General features: G+C 40.2%; 1 protein-coding gene across 15 annotated transcripts in view; it reads right to left on the bottom strand.

The window, feature by feature from the left end:
- Positions 1-15,444, bottom strand: part of MYO3B (myosin IIIB) — a 471,131-nt gene that overhangs the window by 204,490 nt on the left and 251,197 nt on the right. For 13 of the 15 annotated variants that reach the window (XR_008295422.1, XM_053215252.1, XM_053215254.1 and 10 more), the window contains 6 exons: positions 13,950-14,033; positions 12,947-13,149; positions 8,618-8,716; positions 8,130-8,244; positions 1,602-1,728; positions 619-829 (listed from right to left, as the gene is read on the bottom strand). Coding sequence is in view for 14 of the 15 variants with exons in the window: in XM_053215252.1 (XP_053071227.1) it covers positions 619-829; positions 1,602-1,728; positions 8,130-8,244; positions 8,618-8,716; positions 12,947-13,149; positions 13,950-14,033 (839 nt within the window). In the remaining variant the exon portion in view is untranslated. The remainder of the gene's footprint in view (positions 1-618; positions 830-1,601; positions 1,729-8,129; positions 8,245-8,617; positions 8,717-12,946; positions 13,150-13,949; positions 14,034-15,444) is intronic. The other 2 variants (XM_053215262.1, XM_053215258.1) reach the window with 2 other exon arrangements.

Here is a 15,444-nt window from a genome sequence, read left to right as displayed (position 1 = left end):
AATCTTACTCAGAAGCTCCAAAAGAGAAAGATTAACGAGGAACCACTCTATTGGAAGGGGCTAGAACTGCTGCCCATTCACTATTTCACCTTCCCACCCATAAGGCTTAATTGGAAGAACACTCTTTAGAACTTGATGTTGTCAATTCTTCCACAATATAGAAACCGTCAATGCTTAGAAATAGTAGTAACAGCAGCAGTAGCAGTAGTAATGTAATGCGATAATGTAAATAATGTAATATATGGTGCTTTAAAACTTTACATGAAACTACATCTCATTCTGAAAACAACACTATGAGGAGGATATCATTACCCTCATGTCACAGATGAGAAAACTGTGACTTAGAATATGGGATTGATCCAGCTCTAGAGCTTAGATGCAGACCCAGTTTGCCCAGCTCCCAGACAAAGCTGTTCTCTTAAACACTACACTGTAACAGCTCTGTCAGTCATGTGCCTCTTCCATTGTCCTGGATACCATTCTCCTTTTAAAGGTGAAGACTTGAGAGCTTCACTAAAGAAAACTCATGAGTGGACCAAACACTTTCTCTTGCAAATCTAGGAGACACTGGGGTCAATGACAGCTCTCCCAGGGCCTCTGCTTCCCGAGGGAACTTGCCATATGCTTTTGTCTGGCTGCAGGAGTGTATTGATGCGATTTACAATCCAACTGAAGAGCCTCGCATACAAGGCTTTGGACATGGCATCTCGGACATCCGCGGCTCTGTCGACAGTGTTGGCACGGATGATGGTCTCACCCCGGGTGACCACACAGTGTGAGATAAGGGCCTCTTGGAGTTCTTCGGGGCTGATGCAGAGAAGGGAGGCAGCTGGAATACAGGGTAAGGATGACACCAGAGAATGTAGTCATCCATCCATGCATTCATTCATTCAGCCAGCATTTATTCAACATCCACTATGTGTCAGGCTCTCCCTAGGCACTTCAGATGCAAAGGTAAACAAGCCAGGTCCCTAACACCAAGAAGCATCCAGATGGACACAGTAACAGAACATCCACACTGTTCTGAAAGCTCTTCCCAGGTATTTGATGAAAAAAAGTGAGAGGAGATGGTCTTTGGTCAAATAGCCGGGGACTATACTCTTCTCAAGAGTCAAAAAGCACATTACTTTATTAAAGGCAGTAAAAGATACTGTTTAACACAAATGGTGTTTATTTAAATCAGTTTTTTTTCCCCTAACTCAGGATTTGGTTTCCTTGTGCCATCATCTCCTATAGAACTTCAAAAAAAGTAGTGCCTGACTTCTCCCCTGGAGATGCTGATTCAGTGGATTCAGAGAGAGATCCACCTCTTGTATTTTTTCAAAAACTTATAGCTGGTTTTCAAAAGTAGCCAGTGTTGACACCACTGCCCAAAGTGACCTGCCACAAAATTCTTTTCTGCAGAGCATTTATTTGCAGCTTATAAAAAGAACTGTGATGGTCTACAAGACATCCTTTGGGAAATCCCAGTTGGTGAAAATACCCAAAGTCAGTACAGAGACCAGCAACAGCTACTCTATATTTTACAGCATCTTGAGAAAGTACCAAAGTGAAAGAAACATGTATTTTGGCTACACAGTGCACAGACATCAAACAATTACCATTTTCCAAAGCTTCAGCATTGGGCACCTCACTTTTATCAGTTTGATGTTGAGAGGAAATAGCTGCAAACTCAATGTTTCCAATATTCAAAATCCCAGCCAAAATTCTGTACACTGAGTGCACTTCCTGAAAAGGACAGCAAGAGCCATGTTTGGTCACTGCCAATCAAACTAACAAACCACCAGCACTGCTAGTTGTCCACTGAAGTCCAACACACACACACCCTTTTCCTGGGCACACAAATAATTTCCAAACCTCCCTTGAAGTTAGACAGTAGAACTAAACTCTTAACAAAGGAGCAAGAGGAATGACGTGGGCAATTCTGAGCCCAGTCTTACAGAAACAAGCATGCCTCCTCCATGCTTTCTTTCCCATTATTGCTGGCTGGAACGCCCCAAAACCCAGCCTCAACTATGCAGCTGATTAGGATTCCTGAGACTAATGACTGCATGGAACAAAGTTGTTCTGCAGCGTGAACCTCTCACCATGAAATGCTTCCGTCAGGGAGAACTGATCTTCTTTGTTCTTTATGCCACTTTGAGCCACTTCCCTAACTAATACCAACTCCCAAATTCAGGTATGTTCTTTCTTCAACACAAGAGAGGAGATGTTTCCTTAACCTCTTTTGAATAGCTTTTATGAAATAGTTATCAGGGCATTTATTAATGGCTCATTCAACATTCTGAAGTTAAATAATAGAGTATATAATTATGAATGAGGTCAGGAAATATTCTGACTCACTAGAAATTATTTGTGATATTGTGATATAATAAAAACATAGATTTGGTCTTCACTCCAATCTCTGGCACAAGAGTTTATGCAACCCTTGGGATTATGAGTGGTAGGTGTTAAAGGAATATCCTCTGTCATTCAGAGTAAGCCCCTCAGCCGTAACTGAGTTCATGCCAATGAGGTGACTCTTAGGGAATGGGGGCTAGTTGCTAGAGAGACCACAGATTAAAGGGTAAGAATTTTTAGCTGAATCCTGTACTTCCAAGGAGGGGAGAATCCTGGAGATTGAGTTAATCACCAATTGGCAATAATTTAATCATTCATGCCTATGTAATGGAGCCTCCATTTAAACCCATAACTGATGAGGCTCAGAACACTTCCAGGTTGTTGAACACATGAAGGTGGTGAGAGGAGGGGTACCCCTTTTCCAAAACCTTGCCCTATGTATCTCCTCTTTCACTTGGCTTCTCCTGAGTTTTATCCTTTATAATAAAGTAAACTGTTTTCCCAAGTTTTTTGAGTCCTTCTATCCAATTAATAAACTCAAGTTTGGGATCTTGGGACCCTAAACCTCCCATTTCATAGCCATTTGGTCATTAGGAGAACCCTACTGAACAAGCAGGACTTGCCATTAGTGTCTGAAGTGGGAGCAGTCTTAGGGAACTGAACCCCTCACTTGTGTGATCAGATATTAACTCCAGGTAGACAGTATCAGAAGCGAATTGAATTATAGGAGAATTGGTTGGTATGGGGGGAAAAAAACTCCACACATTTGATGTCAGAGTGTTGTGAGTGAAGATAGTTTAGATTATCTAAGCCCTATTTTTATATTGAAAGTTAAATATATAAGTAGCATTAGCGGTAAAATATAAAGTATATTTATTTATTTAAACATATGCATTTCCTGTAGGTGAGATAAATGGGTAGCCAGTAAATTTCTGCATCTTATGCTTATAGAGAAAAGTACTTCCACAAAAACACTCAGGTGAGGAACTTGATTTAGTACTACACACAGCAGCAAACTAATAGGAACCGTCATTAGATCATTGATAAAGCATTGTTCCCAAATTGAGCCTTCCTGTGAACATTCCTCAGTAAAGCCAAAAACTGAACATAGACTGTAATAGTGACATCTGCTGGCTACCTGATAATGCTACAAAGACAAATGAGGATTTTAAACCAGGCTTCTGCTACAGATAAATATTGTTCTTCAAACTTCTAAATCAAAGGCAAATTGTCCTGTTTCTGCGGTCAAGAATCACTGTTTTAATCACACAACTTAAGACTGGCTAAGGAGAACACCTACCAAATGGGTTTTCTGGGACTAGTGTGGATTTAACATGACAGCACCTCATTACCTCGATCAATACAATATGAAGCTCATGGAATGCAACAAGCAAGCAACTTCCCAGAGGGTAAACAGAGACTCTAAGGCAATGAGTTTGATATATCTATTATTTCTGTATCCAGTTATCTCAAAAAGTTATCTAAACTCTCAATACTCTGAGGAAAAAAATGTACTTCCTCTAATTAACACACACACATACAACATATATGACCATACAAGGCATGAAACCTCCCAAAATAGGGCTTCCAGGCATTTCACCACTGGGGTGATTATCCCCAAAGGAAATGGTAGTTCTCACCTAGTTGCTTCTCTGGCAATAATCTCTTCGGCACAATACTCAGACATTTGCTCTTTTAAAAAACAAAACTACCCATGTGACCTTCAGTGAAAATTTTGGGGTTCAAACACTGTGAATGACTGAACCTAATGGTAGGTTGGGTCTTCTTCCTTGGTTTAGACAGGGGAACTTAAGAAGGGTATCCAATGTTGACCTCACTATGGAGGAATTAGCCTTAGAGTGCTCTTTATGCTACAATTCCAAGCTATTCCACTTGACTCCTTCAGTCTCCTCCTTAGATTAATTAGTTCTGCCTTTCTGGCCTAGGAACCTATATCCAACCTTATGGTCAAGTCAAAACATCACCCATATACTGTCATGTTAGAGGACAATCAGTAGCAAGTTCATCTGTGGGATTACATCTCCCTCCCCAGTACTTTTTTTTTTTTTTTAATGCTTATTTGAGAGACAGCATGAGCAGGCATGCAAGCAAGGGAGGGGCAGAGAGGGAGGGTGGGAGGGAGAGAGGGAGAGAGGGAGGGAGGGAGGGAGAGAGAGAGAGAGAATGAATCCCAAGCAGGCTCCACGTTGTCAGCGCAGAGCCTGATGTGGGGCTCAATCTCATGAACTGTGAGATCATGACCTAAGCAGAAATCAAGAGTCAGATGCTCAACTGACTGAGCCACCTAGGCGTGCCCCACCCCCAGTACTTCTTCATCAAGTCTCTTCTTTTCTCCCCACAGCTATCCTGAGAAAGATTTTCACCTTCCTCACTTTGCTTATTTCCTCTTGTCTGATCTCCAGCTCTATGCACCCTTTCCTGGCAGATTCCTTTGCTACAGAATCTTGTTATGATGCTCTATTTTTTATTTCTTATGTTTTCAACTTTCTACGTGATAACACAAAATAACCTCACTCAGGACAGGAATACTATCAAGAAGACTAACAACTCCTCCAGCTGGTTTCCCAATTCACTGTTGATGAGTATGAATTCATTTTTATCATCAATCAGCAGAAGTGGGGAAGAAAGAGCCTTTCTCCATCAACATCTCATGCAGGATGTCTTTGCTGCTTCTTTCCTTTTCTCAAAAGATACTCCTTCCACTGATGTAGGTATTCTCTCAATAAAGTTAAAGCTAAGCAGAAAATTGAGAAGGATCTTAGTTTTCCATTAGCCTGGAGCTGATTTCCATTTAGCCTGGAGTTGCTCCCAGCCTGGCTCACAGGCATCTCATGGTAGTTGTTTCTCTGTTCCTCTCCTAGGCATTTACTTGTCCTCTCAGTATCTCTTTACCTTGTTTCCTTTTTACAAGTCTCTAGTTTTTTACCAGCTGCTCTAAGTACCACATTAGGCCCAATTAAAGGGCTTTCTCCCTTATGGGCTCTATCCCAACACCTTTCTTCAGTTTCCTTTTCAGAGGATGTTTCACCTCTGAAAAGAAAAATGTTTTCACAACATTTGTATCTTGAAAGCCAATGATGGGTTTAAAAACATTTGAGGGTAGGGGGTGTATATCAATCATACATCAATAAAGTTTTAAAAATGTGGTAAGTCCTATTGTCTATCATTTGAACACTGAAAATCCTCAAGATCTCCCATTTACATTTTAACACATAAACCCTTCGGTTTCTCTTCAGCAATACTCTCCCAAATACATAATCTGTCTTGAAGAAAGGGAAAAAATTTTGCCCTAATCTCAAAGCCTTCTCCCTAACCTCTTCATCAAGGGATCTGCAGTAAAATATCCAATCTTGACCCTCACACAGATAATCTGCCTAAAATCTTTTCATGTAGTATTAAATATAAACATACCTAAAACTCAATTTAATACATTATGATTATTCATATACCAGCAAGACAAGCATTAATATTAAACAAAAATAATAATGTTTGATTCCAAAAAGGTATGGATCTTCATAATAGGGTGTTAGGTATAATCCCACCCATCCAACCCCCAACCCCTGCCCAATCCCCTGCAAGGAACCCTCATTGTTAGTCAAAGACTCCTTCTACCAGAGGTTTCTTTACAATAAACTCAGGGTCAAGTGTTCTTTCTGATACTTTTGGCTGATGTCCCAGAATTAAAATTCATGTTCTTGAGTCTGCACTAAGGTTTGCTACTTATAATTTTGTTATGGGAGTTTGGAGGAATCTGAAGAATACTATGAGGATTCCTGCAGGGTACTTAGTGACATTATAAGAAAAGAGGGTGACCATCATTTTGATTAAATTGACCAGTTTATTTAAGCTATGTCTAGAAAATGTCCCTCTGTCTAGAAATAAACTTAAGAAAAAGTTCTGATACATCAGCTATTTGGCATCTGATCCCTGACTACATTCACCTGAATCTTTCTGAATTTAGTCAAACTACTTTGAGTTTATAAAGTAAACTGAGTGAATTCAGCAAAAACAGGTTGTCTATAGAGATATAGACAAAGATATAACCAAAGAATTTAAGATCAGAGAGATCAGAGCCAGCCTCTTCCTTCCATTTCCAAGGTTGCTGACGTAAGTTGGTTTATTTCCAGTATCAATTGATATGGGACACGGTGAAACTATAAACATATCATTACATTCTCATTATTCATTTTATAGTCCAGATCAGGCAGAAATTATGTCTACCACTTTTTACACTTCTTTCTTTTCACATTTATTCATTCATTCATTCCATTCAATTCTACTATACTTTTTTTTCATCAAGGGTTAGGGATGGCTTACCTCAAAGACACATACTTTTAGCATATTTAGTTTGTTTCGTTTTTTGTTATCTTAAAACAGCTTGATTTATTATTATTTGCAATACATTTCTATTATTAGAACAAAGCCATTATATACGTTCTTTTAGAGCTAGGACCAAGCTCTTCACAGTATTCTACACCCATCTTTATAGTCATTGAAAGCAAAATATTATTAACCTTATGACTAACTTCTCTATTGTTCCTGTACCCTTTTCAGGTAGTATGCCCCTGAACACTTTGGCATGACCGAGGTGACTTGAAATCGTTCTACTGCCATCTCCACCACGCTTGGACTCTTCTGGTGATGCATCTTGATAACAATCAGCTCTACAAATTAATAACCATAAAGGTCCTTTAATAAGGCTGGAACCTGTTTAATTGCTCTCCTCTAAGAAGCCAAGGGAAATACAGTTCTGTTTTTATCTGACCTTTGGGATTTTCCACTGTCTGTCAGTCTAAAGTCAATGGGAGGCAGACAGAGAAAATTAACAGCTGGCTAGAAGAAAAGAAAGGTATTATTATGACTAAAATCAGCCATGCTGGGAAGGAAAGGGCTGGCCAAACTCATTAGATTACAGAAGCAATACTTTACCCAGAGTGGCTGTCCCAGGGTAACTGGAGTGTCTTGTAATCTAATCCCTTAAGATTTAACACTCTCACCTACCTCCTAATCATTCACCTCCTTTCTTGGAAAAGCAAAAGAATCTGTGTATTTTGCCAAATTGATGGCATGAAGCCCAGAAACTATGACATAAATGCATCACAGAATAATATTTGAACCTAGGGTTATAAATATCTTCTGTCACCCCTGGCATATATTTAATAGAGACAGCTTGTATCTCGTAAGATAAGAGGAGTCGAGTACTTAGAGCTAGAGGTAATAATGTGCAACTGTGTACCATGGAGAAGGAAGTGACTGCAAGAAAGTTGAAAAGGTTTAAATTAATTTGTTTTGGTGCACAAGGAGCTACTTGCATAAATATATTTCTGAGCCTTGGTGTAACCTACATATTCCTATACTCATATTACACAACACACTTTAATGGCTGGAACAACCCCAACTCAGAAAAGGGCAGTATTGTTTTGGTGTTTGTTATCACAGCTGTAGTGAACTAATGACAACGGTAACAATTTGCAGGCATGTGGCACTTACAACAGTACTTCTATTTTAATATTCGGTTGTGCTTCTTGTTAAAATGCAGATTCTGGTTCACCTGTTCACAGATGGACCTGAGAGTCCGCATTTCTAACAAGCTCTCACATGATGACAATATTTCTGGTCTGATCAGACCATACGTTGAGGAGCAAGACCTTATACATGACCAGATGGGATCTGAAAACAAAGTATCCTGCCCCAGCTTAGAACGTTCACATCTACAAGATACAAGAATATTAACACCTGAGTTTCTTTTTCTTTTGGGAATCGCCTACCTTGTCAGTGAACCCTATAATCCTGAAGCAATGCTGAATTGCTTCAAATTGTCTTCTGTAAGATTCCTTGGAAGTGATGTCGTGTATCACCCTTCCAGTTTCATCAGCTATGTACCTAAATGGAGTATGACCAAATACAATGAGCATTGACGTGGCAAATGGCACCCCAAATACCAGGGCATCACTGGGCTCCTTCTTCACAAGGGCATTTCCCTTTCAGTCCAATTGCAGTGGAATAATGGTGCATGTGGCTGAGTAAAACGGCCACAGTTAAGTTTTTAAACGTTCCAGAAAATGCAAAAGGTGAATGGCTGCAGTTAAGCTTTTGAGTTTCCGGAAAATGAAAATGGTGCCATTCACCTTGGGTATTTCAACTTAAGACACTATCAGTGTCCAGTTAGGAAAAACAGCTCCATTTATTTCCAAGTTTTCTCAATTGCTAGTTACACATTCATTAAAAATCAACAACTAAAACCCCTGATACTTACCTAGGAGGCTTTTTCTCAGGAAGTCTGAACTCAGAAAGTTTCTTCTGGTGATAAAGACCAGCATAAATATAGTAAAATATGTGAAAATTTTTCTCTCCCCTGGAAGAAAAGAGGGGAGAGGATATTATTAATGACATATTCTGGGGCCTCCCCACTTTAAGTAATCTATACCATCTTTCTGTGAAAAATATTATCCTGTAGCAAATTTGCATTTTCAGGCAATTAAATTTGCCACATCCCAATTACAGAATAGTAATAGTGATAGGATTAGTATAGTAATTGTCACAGTGTCACATTATTAAACACACTTATCTTTACGCAGAAGGAGGTTTTAGAGAATGGAACATTCATACGTCACAGTCAGGTTACACACGTTTAGAGATATTTCTAGTACAGCCCAAAGGACGAGGCATCTGTGTCACATGCCTTCTGTTAGAAACCCGTGTTGCTTCAGAACAGTGATAACAGCTTAGAGACGTCAGTCAATCTCCCCATTTTATTGGAGCCCCAGACAGTGGCTCTCCAGTCCTATGGCAAGGTAGGGAGCAAAACTGGGTCCCGGACTGAGGTCTCCACTCTTTCAAACCTGTGTTCTTTCAAATGCAATTCAAAGCAGTATGCACCAGTTCTCCTGCCAGTGCAGAGCCCGAAGTGGGGCTCAAACCCACCAACCACGAGATCGTGACCTGAGCCGAAATCAAGAGTCAGATGCTTAATCAACTGAGCCACCCAGGCACCCCAAGAATTTTTTTTAACTGGTCCTTCAGCATAGACAGTTTGAAAAGCCCTGCTCTGGGTCCCTTTCCGTCCTCTGGAGGAGGGCAGTCTCTTCTGTTGATATCCCAGGATTTGGCAAATCCTCATTTTGGCCAATTTAGCTCTGTGAAAAGAAATCGTTCTACTCCTTGTTCCCATCTGTGACACGGGCCCCACTCTTTTCTTCAGCTTCTTCTAGGTATCCTGGTCTTCCTTTGTCATTTATCCTGCCAAAGCTCTTCTAGGATATTCTTATTCTTCTCTTGTATTCCAGATGCCTCTGCTCACCATTTCTCACTCATCTGTTCCCTCAACTAATAAATTTACCTAGTGTCAGTCAGAGCAAGCACTGTACCAGGTGCCAGGGATATAGGACTAAGAGGATTCCTGCCTTCTGGAGCCTCCCTTCTAGTGACAGAGTTAGATAAAACAAGGAAACTTGTGATGAGGGCTTTGAAACAAACAAAAGGCTAAGATGAAGAATAAGGTTGGGGGATAAGGGCTGCCTGTGTTAAGTCAAGGGAAGGACTCTCTAAGGAAATAACACTTAGGCCAAACACTGAAACATGAGAAGGAACTGGAAGGAGCTACAGAAAGAAGGGGGAAGAGCATTCCAAAGACAGGGAGCAACATATACACAAGGGCTCTGAGCCTGACACCCACATAGAACCAAAAAGATGCTAGGGAGAAGGGGGTGGGCAGGTAGGCAGGGCCAGCCCATACCAGGCCTGGTTAGGCCATAATGAGGACTTTGTTGATTAAGCAATTAGAATTCTTTGAAGTGTATTAAACTGGAGCCAAGAAGCACTTTAAGTATATAACATGAGTAGATCTGTGTTGAAAAAGTACATTCTAGCTGCAGGATGAAGACTAGACTGTAAGAAGCCAAGATGGATGCAGGGAGACCAATTAGGAGGTCGTGGTGAGAGAGCAAGCAACTTGGATAGGTATCAATTATAGTGCTGATGGAGAACAAGAGTAAGCTTACAGATATATTTGGAGGAACAACTAAAAGAACATCCTGAGAGAATGAATGAGGGTGGTGTGAGAAAAGGACCTGGAGTCTGCCTCCCAGGTACCTAACTTGAGCATCTAGCGATGATGGCACCATTCATGGAGACGGTAAAGCCCTTTTAGGGTGTTATGAATCAGTATGCCTGGTGCAAATATCACTTATTCTTTAAACTCTGATAAAATGTGCAGGCTTCAGCTGACCCATCTTGATCTTACCTTCTTACAGTTTTTTTTTGCAGATACCTCTAGTTTTAATTCTTCTTAACATTGCCTATCAACATCCATCCCTACATAAATTCAATTTAATTTTCATCCTGTATCCATCAGGTTTGGTTAGGTTTTGTTGAGATAACAAATATTCCAAAGATCTCAGTGGCTTAACTGAACAAAGGGTTACTTCTTGCTCAGAGTACCTGCCCACTGAGAGTCAGCGAAGGGAAGGGGTGTGCTCATCATAGACACTCATGGGCCTAGGCTGATGCAGCAGCCACCATCTTGCACTTTGCCAGAGGGTCTTGTCATTACACGTTCATTTGCCAGAACTGATCATATGACCACATCCAACCACAGTGTACGTAAAAGAGAAATCCTACTATGTGCTCAGAAGGGAGCAGATCAGAAACGTTAGGTGAACAGGATTTGCATGAGCCCCGTTTTCTCCTCATTCAGTATCTTCAGTCTATTTTACCTCATCACTGCTATCAGATTGAATAAACTTAACAATAATATTATGGTATATTAGGCACCTATTATGTTTCAGAGTTTATATTTGGTATAAATCACATTATCTCATTTGATTCTCATAATAGTCCTGTATGGATGACTTTCTTATGCCCTTTTTGCATGTAAGGAAAATACGATATGAAGATATTTACACTAAGTGACATATAAAATAAGTGACATAGCTGTGATTGGAACCCTCTTCACATTATCTTCCTAAAATACCTTTTACATTTGAACATAGAAAACTGTGTTTTCCATTCTGTCGGATGCAGCTCCATAAACTTTAAAATCACCCTAATTTGGGGAAAAAGAAGCAAGTGACCTCATAAAAATTAATCAAGAAGCCACAGGGAACCTGAAATAACTCTCACTCTGTCTTTTTGTTCATTTGTTTAATTTGCATGCCAGTACCTATTTTGTGAAGAAACTGCAAATGTGTGGCAGGAGAGGATGCTTGAACCCTTACCCTAGAACAAGTCCTATAGATTCTTCTTGCATAATATCTCTCAGATTCATCCACGTCTTTCCACCTCCCTCCACTGCTACTATCTTAGTGCAGGCCTACATTCTATCTCACATGGATCTGGCAACAAACAGTCTCCTAATGGTCTCAACACAATCCCTCTTGCACCTCCTCAATCCATTTTCCCCACTGAAACCAGAGAGATCATTTCAAAATGCCCCTTGGGTTTTGTGACTCCTCTGCTTGAGAACATTAAATGGTTTCCTATTGCCTTTAGAATAAGGTTCGAAATCCCCAGCCTGGTTCCAAAGCCCTGCATGATCTGGTCTCAGGCTCATCTTTGCCTGTCTCCCCTTTTTGGGAAGAGCACCACCTTGCTGGCCAACTCTTAGCGATCCTCAGGTTTCAGATTAACTGTCTCATACACAGGGAGCCCCTGTCTTCTTGGATTAGGTCGGGTGCCCTTCCTTCTCTTGTTTTACCTTTATAGCACTTTATATTGTTTCCTGGAACTTATCATAATGGTTCTGCATTTGTTTATTTACTCGTTTCAATGCCTGTGGTCCTCCCTTCCCTCCCCCAACAATGCCCCATCCAGTCTGAGCTCCATGAATACTGCAACCTTGTCTATTTTGCTTACTCTTGCAACTCCAGCAGAGAGCTCAACACTAGCATACAACAAGCATTCAGGAGTTACTGAATAATGCACGAATGGACCATGCTCCTGAGGTAGTCTGGTGTCCTGCAATAATAATAGGAAGCATGGCTAGCCCTCTAATAACATGTACTACACACGGCACTCTTTAAAGTAATTTTATATAAATGAACTCCTTCATCTTCATAGCAAATCCATGAGGTAGGCAATACAAGCATCTCCATTTCACAGATAAGGCACAGAGAGGTTAAGTGACATAACCAAGAACAGTCAATGTCAGAGTCAGCATTTGAATCCAGAGAAGTCCATGCTCTTCCTAAAACAAAGGTTTTTTCCCCCCTACTGAATCTAGGGGAAAAAATCAGTACGCAGAATACTATCAGTGCTTTTTTTAATATACAAATTAAATTTTAACGTACCCAATGATTTTTAAAAGTATTCACAATGTTGCTAAATTCTACCTAGTACCAGCTCAGAAGAAAAGGGCATCCTGATCCCAAAGTACTCCCACCCCAACCCTCTGTACTCAGCCTGCAAATATCTTTTAGGTTAGAACTTACCACTATCCTTTGCTTAAATAATTCCTTGTTCTTGGGAAGTCTGGAGGTAGGGGGACCTTGGATGCTAAGAACAAGGGTGAAATGGATTCATTAAGATTATGAAAGCCTCCTGGTCTATCTTCCAGAACAAAAACAGAGTGATAAAATAGTGTACCTACACTGCCTGTTTTATAACTCTGGATTTTTCAAGGAGATACTCAGAGATTCTTGCCCCCATCACAGCTCCCGTTGGTGTAAACATCATTTCCAGGTATTTTCCAAAACGGCTGGAATTGTCATTGATGGCAGTGCGTGCATTTCCAAAGGCTTCCACCAGGGAGTTGACTTGCAGGATTTTCTCTCTCAGGGTCTGATTATTGGCCTGTGCCAAACAGACAACAGTCAGGAGGAGCTTCCAGAAATATCACTTTAGCAAAACTGCCAGGCACCCCTCCCTACCCCCAAAATTCACATATTCTTTTTGGGAAGAACTTCATTGGGAAAATTATCATCAGCCACTAGCACCGTTTTCTCAGATGAGCAACTAGTTTAGGTTATCAATTTTTACATCCAGCCACACTTTACTTAAAATCCTTGATAAAATGCCTGAACATTTTAGAAAGAATTTTAAATAGAGAGATCCCATAACTTTTCTCAGTCATCCATTATAATATTCAATTAACCTCATCTGTAAAAAAGATTCCTTAAATGTTTAGTTTCATAATACACTACTTCTCAGTATATGTACCTGCCAGTCTGATTTTTTAAGTCATTCCTTCAATGTCCATTTAACCAAGCTAAAAATTTCCATTTCCTTCAACTTTTGCTCAAAGATTTCTATTTTCCAATCCTTTAATCAAAGCCTTAGTGGCTCTCCCTAATCCCGTTCCTAGTGTTTAACCACTTTTACTACTTAATGGCTAAATGTTTCTATTACATTGAAAACATAAAAAATTAATTGCTGATAATCTAGTAAATTCGTGCTGGCATTATTTTCCTCACTACGTGAAAGAAGGATGACATGCTGACATCTTAAGAGGCCTAGCTATCAGGAGGTAAACATAATAAAGTCGGAAGGTTTTTATGTAATCCCTAATAAAAGCCAGTATTTCCATCATTTATAAAATATGCAGTTACTCTGTAAGGAGTCTAGCCACAGTACATAAAGCAAATAGTCAATACCTTCCCCAAGAAAGTCAAATGCTGAACAATCAGGTGGGTGCTTTCCGTCTTCCCAGAGCCACTTTCTCCGCTGATGACAATGCACTGACACAGAAAATGAAGAGTGAAGAATTCATAGCACAGGGAACAACCTATATGTTCAGCAATGGCTTTCATACAACATCTACCACTGCACACCTTAGTTTTTTCACTGAACAATAGATCTTAGGAATCTTTCCATTTCTGTACATTGAGAGCTTTGACTTTTTCACAGCTGCTTGTTGTTCCATTGTACAGTTGCAGCATAATCTATTTAACCAGTCTCATATTGACAGATACTCCTTATGTTATTACAAGCAATACCACATCGAATAACCCTACATAGGGCATTATATCTACATGCAGCTTCTTCTGTAGAATAAATTCTCAGAAATGGGTTGTTAGACTAAAAGATAAAATGCATTTGTAAATTGCATAGATAGTACCAAATTGCTTTTCAAGGACTAGAACCAATCCAGGAAAGTGCCTGTTCTAGAGCCTCACCAATAGAGTATATTGGATTTTTGCCAATCTGAAATGCAGAAGAATAGTCTCTCAGTATAGTTTTAATTTGCATTTCTTTCACTATGAGTGACACTGAGGTCTTTTCATACATTTAAGATTATTCATATTTTCTTTTTGTGACTAGCCCGTATCCTTTGCTTTTTTTTTTTTTTGCATTATTGGTGTTTTTATTATTCATGTCTAGGAGTTCTTTATGTATCAAGGAGATTAGTGAGTGTATTATAATAAAAAACATACACTGGGTCTTTGTCTCTGGTTCCTGGCAAGAGTTCCTAAGACCCTTGAAACTTCTTGAATCATAGGGACAACAGGATCATCTTCTGTTATTTGCAAACAAGTCCCTTTCAATCAAACCTAACTGCTAACCAGGTGGTTCCAAGTAGGGCCCAAGACAGCTTCACGATAGATGCTGGTCACCAGAAAGACCAAATACATGATTAGAGAGTGGGAACTTCTAGCCTCATCATCCCAACTTCTAGGGAATGCAGAGGGGCTAGAGACCGACTGAGACATAAAAACTCAAAGAACAAGATTCACAGAGTTTCTGGTATAAACACTTTGAGATGCTGGGAGGGGACATGCCCAGAGAAGGCAGGGAAGCTTTGTACCACCCCTCTCCCCTGTATCTTGCCCTGCGCAATCTCTTCCATTTGGCTGTTCCTGAGTTGTATCCTTACAGTAAGCCAGTAAATTTTGTTAATGTTTACTTATTTTTGAGAGAGAGAGAGAGAGAGAGAGCGAGCCACAGGGAGCAGGGGAAGGGCAGAGAGCGAGGGAGACAGGATCCCAAGCAGGCTCTGCGCTGCCAGCCCTGAGATGTGAGGCTCTAACCCATGAACCATGAGATCACGACCTGAGCTGAAGCTGGACGCTTAAACAACTGAGCCACCCACGTGCCTCAATAAGCCAGTACATTTAAGTAAAGTGTTTTCCTGAGTTCTATGAGATGTTC

The sequence above is a fragment of the Acinonyx jubatus genome, chromosome C1 (genome assembly GCF_027475565.1).
Source record: "Acinonyx jubatus isolate Ajub_Pintada_27869175 chromosome C1, VMU_Ajub_asm_v1.0, whole genome shotgun sequence".
NCBI lineage: Eukaryota > Metazoa > Chordata > Mammalia > Carnivora > Felidae > Acinonyx > Acinonyx jubatus.
Note: the sequence above shows the minus strand (reverse complement) of the source record. Positions and strands in the feature narration are given on the sequence as shown.